Source organism: Bombina bombina, chromosome 4 (genome assembly GCF_027579735.1).
Source record: "Bombina bombina isolate aBomBom1 chromosome 4, aBomBom1.pri, whole genome shotgun sequence".
Lineage (NCBI taxonomy): Eukaryota > Metazoa > Chordata > Amphibia > Anura > Bombinatoridae > Bombina > Bombina bombina.
In genome coordinates this window covers 337,356,722-337,374,653 of record NC_069502.1, presented here as the reverse complement: position 1 = coordinate 337,374,653, position 17,932 = coordinate 337,356,722, and the positions used below count along the sequence as shown (strand labels likewise).

The 17,932-nt window shown below is 36.9% G+C and overlaps 1 protein-coding gene across 1 annotated transcript in view; it reads left to right on the top strand.

Annotated features, from left to right (window-relative positions):
- Positions 1–17,684, top strand: part of VEPH1 (ventricular zone expressed PH domain containing 1) — a 971,752-nt gene extending 954,068 nt beyond the window's left edge. Inside the window, exon 19 of the mRNA XM_053711791.1 lies at positions 17,448–17,684. Coding sequence (XP_053567766.1) covers positions 17,448–17,684 — 237 coding nt within the window. The remainder of the gene's footprint in view (positions 1–17,447) is intronic.
- Positions 17,685–17,932: the final 248 nt, after the last annotated feature.

Below are 17,932 nucleotides of genomic sequence, written 5' to 3'. Positions count from 1 at the left end.
TAATATCAGCGTCGTCATGCTCTTCATTAACTAAAACAGAGCAGCCACGCTTACGCTGACAAGGGTTCATTTTGGCTAAAATGTTTTTGACAGAATTATCCATTACAGCCGTTAATTGTTGCATAGTAAGGAGTATTGGCGCGCTAGATGTACTAGGGGCCTCCTGAGTGGGCAAGACTCGTGTAGACGAAGGAGGGAATGATGCAGTACCATGCTTACTCCCCTCACTTGAGGAATCATCTTGGGCATCATTGTCATTATCACATAAATCACATTTATTTAAATGAATAGGAATTCTGGCTTCCCCACATTCAGAACACAGTCTATCTGGTAGTTCAGACATGTTAAACAGGCATAAACTTGATCAGAAAGTACAAAAAACGTTTTAAAATAAAACCGTTACTGTCACTTTAAATTTTAAACTGAACACACTTTATTACTGCAATTGCGAAAAAACATGAAGGAATTGTTCAAAATTCACCAAATTTTCACCACAGCGTCTTAAAGCCTTGAAAATATTGCACACCAATTTTGGAAGCTTTAACCCTTAAAATAACGGAACCGGAGCCGTTTTAAGCTTTAAACCCCTTTACAGTCCCTGGTATCTGCTTTGCTGAGACCCAACCAAACCCAAAGGGGAATACGATACCAAATGACGCCTTCAGAAGTCTTTTATAAGTATCAGAGCTCCTCTCACATGCGACTGCATGCCATGCCTCTCAAAAACAAGTGCGCAACACCGGCGCGAAAATGAGACTCTGCCTATGCTTTGGGAAAGCCCCTAAAGAATAAGGTGTCTAAAACAGTGCCTGCCGATATTATTAAATCAAAATACCCAGAATAAATGATTCCTCAAGGCTAAATAAGTGTTAATATCAATCGATTTAGCCCAAAAAAAGTCTACAGTTTAAATAAGCCCTTGTGAAGCCCTTATTTACAATCGTAATAAACATGGCTTACCGGATCCCATAGGGAAAATGACAGCTTCCAGCATTACATCGTCTTGTTAGAATGTGTCATACCTCAAGCAGCAAGAGACTGCAAACTGTTCCCCCAACTGAAGTTAATTGCTCTCAACAGTCCTGTGTGGAACAGCCATGGATTTTAGTTACGGTTGCTAAAATCATTTTCCTCATACAAACAGAATTCTTCATCTCTTTTCTGTTTCTGAGTAAATAGTACGTACCAGCACTATTTGAAAATAACAAACTCTTGATTGAATAATGAAAAACTACAGTTAAACACTAAAAAACTCTAAGCCATCTCCGTGGAGATGTTGCCTGTACAACGGCAAAGAGAATGACTGGGGTAGGCGGAGCCTAGGAGGGATCATGTGACCAGCTTTGCTGGGCTCTTTGCCATTTCCTGTTGGGGAAGAGAATATCCCACAAGTAAGGATGACGCCGTGGACCGGACACACCTATGTTGGAGAAATCAGTATCATTTTCAGATATTCTTTTACAAAATCGTTCAGCAGATCTTGAAAAACACCATTTATGAACGCTTGAAACAAGGCAGGTATGCTACATAGCCTAAAAGGCATTACAAAGTACTCACAACGTACAGTACAAGTGTTTTATGGTTATTTTCCATTCATCCCTTATAACAAGTTTAATGCAGATTTAGCTTGGTAAAAACCTTGGCATTTTAAGGGGATCAAAGAGCTCATAGATTAAACTAAGGGATATTGGTTCTTTACTGTGATTTGATGCTGTAAGCAGGGTCTCATATATTCACCCTTTTCAACACTGGAGAGGAATTGGAGTTTCTGGTAAAGAGAGAGGATAATTATATTGTCTGGGAATAGAAGCCCCAGGGAAAACATGAATTGGATAGTCATATAGATGAGGCAGTTTCAGGGTAGCAACCTGTTTCTTAGTAAACAGATCAGCACATACAGAATAAGTGGTTAGTAAAAAGCACATCAGCCACAGGCTGAGAAGCAAACACAAAATAAGTAGAGCCCCAAGCTTTCAGCTAACAAAAGGACCAGTGAAACTGAGTTATGAAGTCATAACCATGGAAGTCCAAAAATTATAGGTTGCCATAGAGATTTAACAATATCAGACTGACAGACAGCTATATATAGCTGTAATAAAATGGTTTCAATATTAAGTAATCTGGAGCCTAATGGGGGCTTTAATGGCAGTGATTTTAAAAAACTGTCTGTAATAAAGCTGATTTCTCTGGGAGAACGTGTCCATGAAAATCCTGGCAGTGATGGAATCAATAAAAACTTCCGCAGATATGGTTTTCTGTTTACAAAACAAGGTTATAGGGGTCTATTTAAAAAGCAGCGGATGCTGCCTCCGACCCACTCCACTTCAATTCCGGCTTAAGCGGAAGTTAAGAAGCAGCAGTTCTAAGACCGCAGCAATCCACCCAATCAAATACGATCAGGCTGATTGACACCCCCTGCTAGTGGCCGATTGGCCGCGAATCTGCAGGGGGTGGTATTGCACCAGCATTTCACAAGAACTGCTCGTACAATGATAAATGGCGACAGCATATGCTGTCAGCATTTATCGATGTGTGGTGGACATGATCTGCTATATCGGATCATGTCCATCCGCACATTAATAAATGGACCCCATAGTTTTGAGTCATATATTTTAGTGGAGGTTTGGGTTTTGGGTGGGAGGGTTTAAGTGTGCATGGAATGTGGGTGTGGCATTTGATATGGGTCTCTAGGATTCACCACACTACAGCAGATGGGTGAGGTTGGTAGTTGTTGTGAGGACCAGTTTTGGCAAGTAAAAGTTGAGAATTGTTGATAAAGAATTGTGGATATATGAGACAAATATCAATTTAAAACATTAACAATAGTTTTGCGACATGATATTGCTAGATGCTGAAAATAGGAACTAAAATACTAAGGGCTCGATTATGAGTGGCATGTTAACAGTTGTACACAAGTGAAAGGGGGCTTATTGTGGCTCTTTGCACACATCGGAAGTAACATGCGTATTACAGGTTGAAATTAAACGCTTTCCCTCGAGTGAGATTGAATTTAGCTCTTATCTGGATAGCGTAATTTTTGGTTAACTGTTACTAAAAAGTTGCACAAAACACATTCAAAATACATTCAAAAGTGCATTTACACTCATAATAACACTGTCTGATAGAAATTTTTAAAAAAAAATGCATAAGGTCTCAGGTGTTAGAAAAAAAAGGGCTGCAAAGGGCTTTAACATAAAGATACATACATATACATGTCTAAATATGTATATTTATATATATATATATATATATATATATATATAAATATATATATATATATATATATAAATATATATGTGTGTTTATATGTATGTACATATGTATTGATGTATTTTATGTGTATATATGTATTTACAGATAGTGCATAAAAAAATGATACGGACCACCAGCAAGGGTCTAAAATCTTCAATACTTTATTTCAAACTTGTTTAAAAACAGTAACACACAGTGGGTAAAATACAGAGTGTCAGCAGAGCACAGCTGACGCGTTTCGGCTGAGAGCTGTTGTCAAAAGCTGATAACACAAAGGAACCTAAAACCACCTTTTAAAGGTACAGACTAACTCCTATTAGTTAACGTTAATTAACAATTTAGATGCCCGCAGGTACGATTTTGCTTAAGGCAATAGTGACATAGACCTTTGCAGACTATTTTCTTACTAAATAATATATGCTAATATTTCTTTTGTACTTGGAGTATATCAAGAAAGTATATTGGTTACAATTTATGCATTTTGTATATTTCAGTATGTATTGGGTTACATCCTAATAATAATAATATATTCAGTACATGTCCTAACTATTTCTCCCAAACCAGTGTTCCCCCATAAATGGCTGGATTGGATATACAATTTACAGTTTATGCATTTTATACATTTCAGTAAAGTTTGGGTTACATCTGAATAATAGTGCATTCAATACATGTCCTACATTTAAAAGTGCAGTTACACTCATAATAACAATGTCTGATAACAATTATTTTTAAAAAAATGCATTAAAAAGTGCTGCAAAGGGCTTTAACATAGAGATACATACATATACATGTCTAAATATGTATATGTATATATATATATATATATATATATATATATATATATATATATATATATATATATATATATATATATATATATATATTTATATATATATATATATTTATATATATATATATATATATCTGTGTGTGTTTATATGTATGCACATATGTATTGATGTATTTTTATGTGTATATATGTATTGTATATATGTATTTACAGACATATAAACACATAAATACATATTTATACATATATAGCCATGTATATAAGTGAATTGGAGCCCTTTGGAGTCAACTAGCTTAAAACAAAATTATATTTATGCAATATTCATATTTAAAAAAGTGTTTAACTGTATTTGTACTGTGAATATTTCACAGGTCAGAGGAAGGACGCTGCTGGTCCCGAAACGTCACACAATAAAGTTTGAATTTGTCACTGATGTCTACAGTCCAGTGAGTGCTTTTATCTTGGAAATTTTTATATATATATGGATAAATGAAGGACGCACTCACCGGGTCTTAAAGAACCAGTATTTAATAATACAGAATTAGGTGACGTTTCGGGGTGATTAGCCCTGTCCTCAGACCTTTACATAACCATATAACAGACTCCTATAAATATACTAACTTACATACCCTCCACCAACACCTGCTATCAACCGGAACTGCCCATGGCATCCTGTTCGCACCACTGTGCAGGTCCGACGGTTGCCATGGCAACTGGAAGTCACGTTCTGTTAGAAACAAATGCAAAAATGGACAGACATTAGCAGATCATACCACTCAGTATACTTGCTTGTAAAGGCATATATAGCATGTAATTTCAACACCAGCCAAGGATTACCGTGGTACAAATGAACAGGAAATTGTAATAGGAGTAATATTCACCACAACACATTATGTTAAATGTACCAATAAATATTCCTGAACAGAAATACGAATACTATAGTACCTTCCAATAAAATTATCACTACGTAGAACAATGAACTTTTTTAATAGTACTATTGTCTGATTTAGGTAACTATCTAAAATGCTAGTGTACTACCAAGTGTGAGCAATATTAAAGGAAACAGTGCCAATCTAAATTAGCATTCAAGCCCTTGGGAGCAAGGGTATTTAAAGTGAATATCCATTTGGACTTCTTCTGCAAAAGAAGCTTGGCCCTGCCTCCCCCTCTATTTAATCTCGGGACATGGTTAAAAATAATATATCTAAGGTCAGCAACCGCATGGCCAGTCAACGCAAAGTGTCTGGCAACTGGCTGGTCAGATTCCTTTTTACGAATTGCCATCCTAATAGCTGCACAATGATTGGCCATGTGGGTGCGTAGGTTATCAACCGTTTTCCCTTCATAAAACAGACCACAGAGACAGTGTAATAAGTACACAATGAATTCTGTGGTACATGTAACCCTGTGTCTAATAGTATATCTCTTATTAGTATGTTTATGCACAAATGTTTTGGTGTTGCTAAGACAATTACATGTTGTGCATCCAAGACACCTGTAACATCCTCATTTAGGGGGATTTAGCCATGTGGTATTCTTATAGCTCTCCACTGGATCCACTTTAACCAAAGTGTCCCGTATAGATAGTTTTCTATCAGAATATCATCGTAAGATGTACATACCTAGAGGATTTAGGGTGAAAAAATATACCAACGATTGGTAGGAATTATGCTGCGAATAGTGTTCGCTAGATTTAATCCTATTAGTGATTGAAGAGGTAAGAACACTTATGCATACTGCTGAAATGGAGGTGAATAAATTTGAAGAATTACTTAAGGCTGTCTTGGAGTCTGACAAGGACAAGAATTGGCTGACTAAATTAGAACAACAAGTCCAGCAATATCAACAAGAGTTAACCACATTCAAGAATAGAAAATGGGATATTGTTACAATGGACTATAAAGATAAAAGGGTTTATTGTTGGCTACTCAGCCCTGAAGAGAGAAGGGGACTGGCTGATGCACGGCCACATAGGCCATGCTATCACAAACCCTGGAATTTAACAACTGTTGATTCCTCTGGAAACAGCTCAGGGTCTGATGGGACTACAGTATCCTTTTCAGATACATCTAATAGTACTGAGGGCGTTGTAACTTGATAAAAAAAACTCAAGGGGCACAGGCCACACATCAGGAGGTGGGGGGGAATCAAGAGGAAGATCCCCAGACAATGCAGGTTTTGACTGAGGATATAGTTATAAATCTAAGCTCCTATTGCCTGACCCCTACAGAGTCAAGGGTTCTCAATAAGGGTCTTTCTTTTATTCCCACTGATTACAACGATCCATTTACAACATATTTGGACACTCAGAAATTTGAGAGATTCTCAGACTTAGAGAACATTTTGGCAATACCAACTTGGAAGTCCCCAAATTTAGAGCCAAAGGGCGATATGACCCAACAAGTTCTAACCCAAGTATAAAAACCTATAGTAGGCTCGCCAAAAACAGCAGTTATGAAGCAACGGTCTAAAGACCACTGTCCATAACCTGTCCGCCTGCTCTGAGAAGGCGGACAGACATCGCCGCAATTCAACCCGATCGAGTACAATCGGGTTGATTGACACCCCCTGCTAGCGGCTGATTGGCCGCGATTCTGCAGGGGGCGGCGTTGCACCAGCAGCTCTTGTGAGCAGGTGGTACAATGCTGAATACGGAGAGCGTATTGCTCTCCATATTCAGCGAGGTCTGGCGGACCTGATCCGCACTGTCGGATCAGGTCCGCCAGACTTTGTTAAATAGAGGCCATTGGCTGACGGTCTGATTCATTCCCAATTACTGGCCTATCTGATGGTACAGTTCCCCTGCACTCCAGTGTTTTATACACTGCCCTAAGTGCATAAACATGCCACCTTGCCCCTGGGAAGGCCTATAGTATCACCTATTGGCTCTTTGTTACAGCCTATAGCTACTTTTCTGGATTCCCTGTTGCAACCCATGGTTCAGAATATTCCTTCCTTTTTACTTGATTCTATGGCTCTAATAAAGGATCTAAAAAACCTCAACACACTAAAGGGGACTGAGTTGCTGGTTACCCTGGACGTAGTCAGCCTTTACACGGTGATACCACATAACCAAGGTTTGGAAGTCATATGGAATCATGTGTAGGTACCCTTATATAGGTCCGGACATGGAATGGATCTTGGAGCTTCTACATTTCTGTCTAACCATGAATTACTTTCGCTTTGAGAGTTTATTCTAGCTTCAACTACTTGGGACTGCGATGGGGTCGAGTGCGGCCCCATCGTATGCCAACTTGTATATGGCAGAATTTGAGCAGTACTATACAAATCTCTTTAAACATCCGAACATAACATTTTTTTGTCAATATATAGACGATTTGTTTATAATAGGGGATAGTCCATTAACAAATCTACAGTTATGGTTTCAACAGCTCAATCAGGTCCTTCCCAATCTTCAATTTAAAAAACAATATAGTGGAGAATCGGTAGACTTCTTGGATCTAAGAATATACAAAAAGGAGAATCAACTACTGTCATATCTCCTAGTTACTACCTTATATCCTTTACTTTAAATCATCTTATTGCAGACCTATGCTGACTGTCTCTTTAAGTTAATTGGCAATTCCATAACCTTTATAAAATTCCTCCTAACCTAAACCTTTTTGCTTGGTATTGTCTCGTTTCCTGAGAACTCAGTGTTAAGCCCCTCCTACTTTTGATTTGAGCTTCATCTCACAACTAGAGTTCCTAGACTAACCTACGCAACCCGTTGCCCACTTCCTGAGCCGACTATCAGCTGTCTCACTCGCTCAGCTGTTTGCATCCTGGAAGTGACGTCACACGCCGACTTTCCCCAGGTTCTAGTGCCGCTCTGAAGCCGCCTCCGGTAAAGATGATTCAGGTCAGATACCCTTAATGCATTCTATGCTGCTAATTTGTGTAAATTTATGCTAGCCACTATATGGTAAATATGTTTTAATCCTCACATATTATCAGCATCATAGCTGGCAACATCCATATTATTTAATTAAATTCTATAATTTGAATATATTGTATTTTGTGATTGGATAAATGTTTAATGTATGTACTGCAATGTTGTTATTATATATTTATTGTAGGTAATCCTAAGTATTTATCAACATTCAGTTAATAAAAAGATATAAACAGGTATATACAACTGATATATATAAACTTGTTGTCTAATGTGAGCTTCTTATCTATATATAAAAACGAATAAAACATTTGTATAATTAGACAGAAATTTAATAACTTGTTAAAAGCATATATAAAATAAAAAGGTACGTCTCCCTTATAACATCGATTTCATCAGAGAAAACAATTGAATAACTGTAGTATATATTTCCGCTATTTGATAATCAGGTACCTGTTATATAGTGTAACAAATGATAATGTCCAGAAATTGGATTAAAAAAACTTAAAGATCCAAACGAGATGACCTCCCCGCTATTGTGGCGGGTGTGTGTTACCGGTCCGTTAGTGAGAGACTGGTATTTAAAAATATGTCATGTGACTTTTCCTACGTCACACTTGTGATCGTAGCTGTTTCAATATAGTTGTAATGTAACCAGTGATCCTTGATATTCTGTCAAGTGCTTATTATGTTGCAATTTTTTTAACTTTAATCTGTATGTGTATCAGAAGGTGTATTCCCCTATTCCGTGTGTAATTAGGGAGTCTTGGGGGAGATTGCAACTTACGCTTGTCTCTTGGCACACCTGATTTCTCTTTTAGTGTGGTCTTTGCGGTCACATTCATTTATATATACTACAGTTATTCAATTGTTTTATCTGATGAAATCGATGTTATAAGGGAGACGTCCCTTTTTATTTTATGTATGCTTTTAACAAGTTATTAAATTTCTGTCTAATTATACAAATGTTTTATTAGTTTTTATATATAGATAAGCTCACATTAGACAACAAGTTTATATATATCAGTTGTATATACCTGTTTATATCTTTTTATTAACTGAATGTTGATAAATACTTAGGATTACCTACAATAAATATATAATAACAACATTGCAGTACATACATTAAACATTTATCCAATCACAAAATACAATATATTCAAATTATAGAATTTAATTAAATACTCTACCCGTGCTAATCTAGCGCTGGACTACATTCACTACATATCAACCACTGTTTTCTTAGAGGGGAATACATTAGTCTAGCAGGGTCAATTCTCCTGCGCCTCATCTTTCTCACTACCAGTTTAACATCCATATTATTACCAACGTCTGGGCTTCACTGCTGTACCGATCTCCCTTAGCCCTATCAGGTTCACTAACAGTTCCTTTCTACCTGTGAGTTCCTCTCATAACCAAGACCGTACATATTGGAATGTTACTTAAGTCACAACCTTGGAACTTACTTGATGTTGTTAAAGTGACCGGTACAACCTCCTGTAACATATGAAAAACGACATATTTAAAGTGACAGACATACTCCATTCCTATACCATTATAACCTTAAAGAGGTCATACTTCCTGAAAACCTTGATCCACTGTATGTTATATGTATTATGTGCATTTATGTATCTAAAGTATAACATGTTAAACTGCTCATGAGTATAAGGTGGCAAGGGAAAACAACTACATTGCAGAACATATGTATTTGTTACACCTAAGCCACAGATGAATTGTCTTACATACACTACATTCATAGTTCCTTAAACTATTCTATATCTGCAGTCGTGATCCACACTTTTAACCTGAAACAAACCCTTTCCACAGGTTGTTCTGATAACTACTGACAACTCTATTCCGAAAAGAAACAGATAGAAACTCCTTATTACAAGCTACCAGTTGCCATCCTCCTGCTCTAAAGAAGGCTCTCCCTATATCACAATTTAAGCGGGTAGTTCGTAACAACAGTGACCCAAAACAAGCAAAGCAACAACTTTTGGAGATGAAGAAGAGGTTTTTACAACGAGGCTATGATGAAGCACATACTGGCATTCAACTGAAAAGATTCTGGGACCTGCAACAAGAGGAGTCACTGTCAACTAAAGTTTGCAGGCCATTGGATAATAGGATGTCTTATCTTACAACTTATATGGTGGACAAGAAGGACTTTCCAGCAGCTTTAAGAAAGAATTGGAACATTGTCAGTACTGATACCACCCTTCCATTTACCAAGATGGGACCTCCAAGAGTGGGTTTCAGAAGGTCCAAACTTATACGGGACACTTTGGTTAAAGTGGATCCAGTGGAGAGCTATAAGAATACCACATGGCTAAATCCCCCTAAATGGGGATGCTACAGGTATCTGGGATGCACAACATGTAATGGTCTTAGCAACACCAAAACATTTGTGAATCCACATACTAATAAGAGATATACTATTAGACACAGGGTTACATGTACCACAGAATTTATTGTGTACTTATTACACTGCCCCTGTGGTCTGTTTTATGTAGGGAAAATGCTCGATAACCTACGCACCCGCATGGCCAATTATCGTGCAGCTATTAGGCTGGCAATTCGTAAAAAGGAATCTGACCATCCGGTTGCCAGACACTTTGCGTTGGCATGGCAACCATCGGACCTGCGCAGTGGTTCGAACAGGACGCCATGGGCAGTTCGGGTTGATTGCAGGTGTTGGTGGAGGGTAAGTAAGTTAGTATATTTATAGGAGTCTGTTATATGGTTATGTAAAGGTCTGAGGATGGGGCTCATCACCCCAAAACGTCACCTAATTCTGTATTATTAATTATTGGTTATTTAAGACCCGGAGAGTGTGTCCTTCATTTACCCATATGTGCATTCTTTGTATGCACCCCGGGCAACCTTCAGGATTTACAGTGCGTGCAGAGCCCTGGGGATTATTCATATATATATATATATATATATATATATATATATATATATATATATATATATATATATATATATATATAAAAATAAATAAATAGAACATATTCTTCTATGTGAGGAACATTGGAATGTGAAATATGAACATTTCATGTTGGGTTAGCGCACTTGAGAAAAGACGTTAGGGTTTGCGCGACTTGGGAGTTTTTTCACACATTTCGTGCTGTATGGACGTCTATGGAAGAATACATTAATGCAGTCACAATATTCAAAATTTGGAATTTTGCACAAGCAAAAACTTTTTACTTTCAACTTGTCATACAAGAGCTACCTGACGGGCGCAAAAATCTTACTTCTAGCGTAATTAACGTGTGAGCGGGTGCACAAACTACTGCTCCACTCGTAATGTAGCTCTGAGTCAAATATGACTTCTGGACAGAAACCTTGAGTAGCATATTAAATGCTGGCATGTTCAACATGAGAATGTTCCAGGAGAAAGACTGAAAAATAATTTTATGAAAGCTAGGATTGAGATAGCTGTTTGAAGAAGAAATTTCAGAGAAACAGCTAAAAGTTATGCAATATGTCTAAGTCCTATTAAAGGTTTGCCAGTCATAAATACTATCCAACAGAGAATAATTTACCCACATACAAAAATAAACTAGATAAGCCAAGAGGCTGGGAGTTGGAGGAATCCATCAGAAAAAGAGGCAATTTATCAGTTGCAGGAAAATGCACCTAAGCTCATCGGCTCTCTCGGCTCGGTTCTATTTTTCTTAAACTTTTGTTTGTATGTAATTCATAGTAAGGAAAAAATCCAAGTGAAAGATTTCCACTGCTTGGTTTATTGTATTTTGGCTTGTAGGATGGGCTAACATGTAAGCCATTTTCAATTTCCAAGTCCTCACAATCTGTAGGTTGAACACCATTTTCAACACTTGGCTTGACTTTGGGCCATGTTTACTCCTCACATAACGCTTGCCTCCCACAAATCTTTTTCCAGTCCTCCCAAAAACACATTTTTAGTCAAGTACTCTTTAAAGCACTATTTTCCATTATTAAATATCTCCAGATGGCTTAGTGGAAAGTCATCAGGTAATGAAAGTGTGTTTGTGTTTACCCACTTCTCCCTACTTCCATACTGCCACAATAACCCCACTAAATAATTTACTTCTGCATTCTAGAACAGGCTATCACAATAGCATATGTAACTAAATAACTTCATATCTGCCTGAGCAGCCCACCAAAATCACCCCACCCAAATAACCTTCCAACATAATAGCCTATTTAATAAGTTAATAAAAAAAATATTTCTAAGTTTACTACAAAGTTGCGAATACCCTACTACATTAAATTCTGACTAACCTGCAGCAACCACCTATCTTGTTGAAGCCTTAAATGCTGCACCCACACACCATGACATCACAACCACGAATAATTGCCTTTTTCCTGCAACCTCCAAATCCAAATAGTGTCCCAACACTAATCTTGATATATACAAGGTATATAACACCTTCTGAGAACTAATACATATATAGCAGGCTAGGTAGTCATGAGGGCTGTTGTACCCCACTACATTAGTACTGCCCCTCAGGTAAACTTTTAAGAGTGCAAAAACACACAACTGTGTGTCTTACTTTCTCTGCCCATCTCTCTCCCTGGATACACACCATTCTCTAGGTTCATTCTTACTGTCCCTCTTTTTCTCACATAATACAGTTTTGGGAGTGTACTTTGGTCCTGTCCCACTGGCCTTAACTGATAAGCACTCTTTTTAATTTTTTCTATTGTGATAGAAAAAAAGTAGCTTGTAGGGTCATTTTGATGTTGCCTAGCAAATGGTTACAGAGCCAATGCTTGATGAAGAAGGCATGTGATATTATAAATCAGCGCACATCGTATGAATTAAAAAAAACCCATAAGGCATAAAGAATATGCATGGAAATAGACTGTATGTGTGTGTGTGTGTGTACTTAAATTTATTTAAATTACTATATAATTTTATACAATTATATAGAACTACATGAAGAACTCCACAACGTCCTCACCATTTGCTTATGTAACTCTTAGCTGAGCGCACCATCTATTTAGCGCTCAATAAATATTCAGCATGAAATTTACTGTCCCCCCTCCCATTGAAGTCAATTTGTTAGGGATTTAGAGCACCTGGGGTATCTGCACTATTCAGATGTTCCCTAGACTATACAATAAAAGAAAAAACTTTGTATTTGAAATATTGAACACAACTATAGAAGCACTATTGATTGCATTTGATTGATACAAAGGGGCATATTTGTCAAGCTCCATATTGAAACAGAAGTTATCAAGAGGTTATGAAGCAGCGGTCTAAAGACTGCTGCTCCATAACTTGTCCGCCTGCTCTGAGGCTGCGGACAGAAATCAACCCGATCGAATTCAATCGGGTTGATTGACACCCCCTGCTAGAGGCGCAAATCTGCAGGGGTCGGCATTGCACCAGCAGTTCACAAGAACTGCTGGTGCAATGATAAATGCCGACAGTGTATGCTGTCGGCATTTATTGATGGGTAGCGATGTGCAGCGGACATGATACGTTACTTCATATCATGTCCACTCGCACATTGTTAAATATGCCCCAAAGGCACAATGGGGTTGATCACAATCCTTTAAAAAGGATCTCAAATGTTTGGATGAGCTGAAAATGTCTTGGCTGCACAAGTCTAATATACAGTACTATTCCAACATCATCTATCCTACAGTACATGATCAGAAATAGAGGGGCTAACCTCAAAATGGAATTACATAAAAAAACATGGCTTCAGTATTTTCTGTTACAAACCCCCTACGAGAGTTTGGATGCTTAATAATAAATTATACCATTTAAAAAAAAAAAAAAAATTAAAAGGAAAAAATATAAATGTTTCCATATTTTTTTTTAAAGAGTTATTGTTTCTCTATTTTCTTATTTTGAAAATACTAAAGAAATTCAGGAGGTTTTGCCAGACAGAAGTGTTTTACAATGAGGGGTCTATAACTTAAAATGCACAATGGAATAACATTTAAGAAACTAATGTGTCATCAGCGTTTCTTGTTGCCTACCCCCTGAAGGAGTTTGGATTCTTTAAAATTAAAAATGATCTTTCCAAAAAAATATGGAAATACATGTCCATTATTTGTGTAAAGAGCTATTGTTTCTGTATTTTCCTCAGTTTGAAAATGTTGCCAGACAGAAGGGTTTTAAAAATTGAAGTTACAGTTCATCTGAGCATCTTCCAACTTATTTCACAATATGCCAATCTGGAACTTAACAGGAGAAAATACGTCTGTTTTATACAATTCCATGTTTACATGTGAAATGGTGCAAATCCCAAAACCGTTATTATTTTGCTTATTATAAGACAAATGTTCTACTACCAAAATTGCTATCTTGTATTTAAATAATAAATGGGCTTTAGGAAGCTGGATAATATAATATCAAACTAATTCATTTTATTTTGGCAGTGCAATCATCTATAGTTCTCCTTTTGGGAAAAATGTGCTGAAATTGGACATTTCTGAGATTTTAACAATATAATTATAATAATAATACATTATTTATAAATATAATAATACACGTTGCCAGTCTTTGGTGATCAGAATATATATATACATGAAATAGGTACTTTTACAAATTGAGGATAGTGAAGGAGGGAGATACCTTTGTATGATACATATGTGGCAAAACCTTTTTTTGCCTGACTAGGAGAAACCTTTGTCCACTAGTCTACTAACATTTTTATGAACCAGTAAGATCATATATATGAAACATATATTAAGAGCAGCTGTTTCATGCTTTATAAACACATATTCATCTCTGGAATGTGTTAGAGGAAAAGGGCTCTATTGAGAATTCAGAAAACTGGTTGTTTTAAGTGGTTATGCTTTACTTTTGGATTAACTCTTTGACTAATTTTTACCATACTTGTTCTACTGAAATACTTTCTTTATTGACAGCCTAAGAATGAAACCACAAGTCATTCCAATCAAAAAGCTTTCTTTCATTGCAACTACATTGTATGAATCTCAACCCATTTTGGAGTCGCATATATTGTTATCAAACTGATCACAATCTTGAGTCAAATGCAATTCAATACTACCGCAATATTTAATCCCCATTGTCCCACACAACAGCGCTGTTAATAACCAGCTGTTGATCACCTTTGGCTATTGCATTTAATGGGCTGTATGTACTAACCAATAGGTGCTGCTTTAGAGCCCTTGTGGGGCAAGATTGCTAATATGTGGTGGCAGAGATAAAACATCTTAAAGACGTTAATTTGAAATGATTTTCAGGCCCAGTCCAATCATGCAAGAGCAAGAGGTGACATTGCACAAGAAAGTCACAAGTCAGGAACCTTTTCCATCAGCTGTGTAGTACATGGTGCCTAATGTGTTGTTGGCAATATTTAGTCGCTAACTTGTAGTAAGGTGGATCATGATTGCCAAAGTTGATGCTTTACATACATTGTATGAGTGACATTTTTGATATCCGATCCAATATTTTTTCAATAGCAGGATGGTGTTATTGTTTGCATTGTGATCATTCTGTTGTCAAAGGAGGCAAAGAATTGTCTCACCAATCACTATCCAATTTCTCTATACCTTTCATCTGGTTTTAATAACCATTTTTTTTTTACCATTTTAAATGCCTAAAGGCACTTGAGGTCCCAAAATGTATTCCAGGAATCATTCTAATATGAAAAGGCCACATTTGTACATATTGTATGTATTTGGAAATTAACATATGTATACTGTATGTATTGAGTATGTCATATCCTGTACAAATAAGGGTATCCTCAGGAAAAGTGAGTTTAGGACCCCAACATCTAGACATATTGTATAGCAAACACTTACTCTAAATGTTTGTTTCAAATTCACACTCACATTGTCGTGATTGTCACTTTCAGTACAGGAGTTTTCTGGCTTTCAAACAGGATTGAGCCTTAGGGGCATATTTATCAAGCTTGATGCCCCGTGTTTCCGGCGAGCCTTCGGGCTCGCCAGAAACAGAAGTTATAAAAAAGCGGTCTAAAGACCGCTGCTCCATAACCTGTCCGCCTGCTCTGAGGCCGCGGACAGAAATCGCCAGAAATCAACCCGATGGAATACGATTGGCCACAAATCTGCAGGGGGCGGCATTGCACCAGTAGTTCACAAGAACTGCTGGTGCAATGATAAATGCCGAAAGCATTTGCTGTCAGCATTTATTGATGTGCAGCGAACATGATCCGCTATATCAATCACAATCATAAATATGACCCTTAGTGTCTGTGATTTCAAATAGGAACCGTACCTTCGTTACTGGGCTTTCAAATGGGATCATGCCTTTGTGACCTCAAAGGCAAAACATGTTGACAACAGTGCAGTGTTCAGTTTTTCTAGCTACATAATTGAAATCCCGGCCATGAAGAGGCAATCCTGTTTGAAAACCTGGTCATGATAGTGCATTTGCTTTTGAAAACCCAGTTAGAAAGGAGTGGTTCCTTTTGACATTATTGTCATGAAGTGTGTTCCCATTTGCACAACATTTTTGCGGCTACAATATTGCTATGGAGTGGTTTCATGGTTTACACTACGAGAAGTATTAAAATCCTGTTTTAGAAGATGAAATAAGTTGCAGACACCTCCTTATAATAGAAACTCATAGTGGTCTTCCTGATTTAAAGGGACATGAAACCCACATTATTTCTTTCATAATTTAGAAAGAGAATGCAATTTTAAACAACTTTCCAATGTACTTATATTATCTAATTTGCTTAATTCTCGTGATATCCTTTGTTGAAAAGTATATCTAAATAAGCTGTTGATTGGTGGCTGCACATACATGCCTTGTGCGATTGGCTCACCCATGTGCATTGCTATTTCTTCAACAAAGGATATCTAAATAATGAAGCAGTTTAGATAATATAAGCAAATTGGAATGTTGTTTGAAATTGTATTCTCTATCTGAATCATGAAAGACAAATTTTGGGTTTCATGCCCCTTTAAAAAATTGCTTGCCAAACCAGAAAATGTATAAATACTTTTAAAATATTAACAGTGTCAGTGTAACAATTGATCAAATATGCCCCGTATAACCATCATTTCCCTTACACTGAACAAAGGGTTTACCTTAAGAGGTATAAAAGGACATTGTATATGTCGGATTTGTTTGGATTCCCAGTTTTGATCCTGATAATAAGTGCTTAAAAACGGAAAACACACGTTTTCGGGAACTTTTCCATTTAAATCTCATTTGTGGCTGTTGGTTTTTAGCAACCAAATTAATTGTGATTTTGTTCACCCGAAAAACACACTTCCAATATGGGCCACAACTAAAATTGAGTTATTGGGAGCCAATATCAGAAAGATTCTGATCAACCACATATAGTTTTATATTCTCTTTACTTGGTAGTCTCAATAGAATGGCATGGAAAGTAGAGTTATTTCACTCCATTTATGCTTGACTACAGAATAATTATTGTATATGAATTATTTACAAAACAATGTGCATATCCTTATATTTGTGTTTTATAGTCCCTATGTTTCTTTATGGGTACATAGAAATGTGAAATTGTTACACTTAAATGAGCATTTTTATTATTTCAGAAAGATGATCCTGATGATTGCCCCATCGAACTGAGCAAAGTTCAGAGCGTAAAGGCTGTGGCCAAGAAACGTAAGGATCGTAGTCTGCCCCGTGCATTTGAGATCTTCACAGACAGTAAGACATACGTCTTCAAGGCAAAGGATGAAAAGAATGCAGAAGAATGGCTACAATGCATCAGTGTAGCTGTTGCACAAGCAAAAGAGAGAGAAAGCCGGGAGTCTACAACATACTTATAGTATTCTGTAACATTTCACCTGTGTTCTAAAATGATTCCATAGTATCCAGAAAACTCACTGTTTTTTTGTGGTAAAGAGATCATACCTGGAAGACCAAAAATTATAGCTGTAGATACCAAAAAATATTAAGCCTAAAATATATACATCAACCTCAATGAGGGCCATCTTAATATACCGACAGAATCATGATACTGAGAACTAATATTTTTATTTTGGGGTGTTGATTGTATTATTCTACACACTGTTAC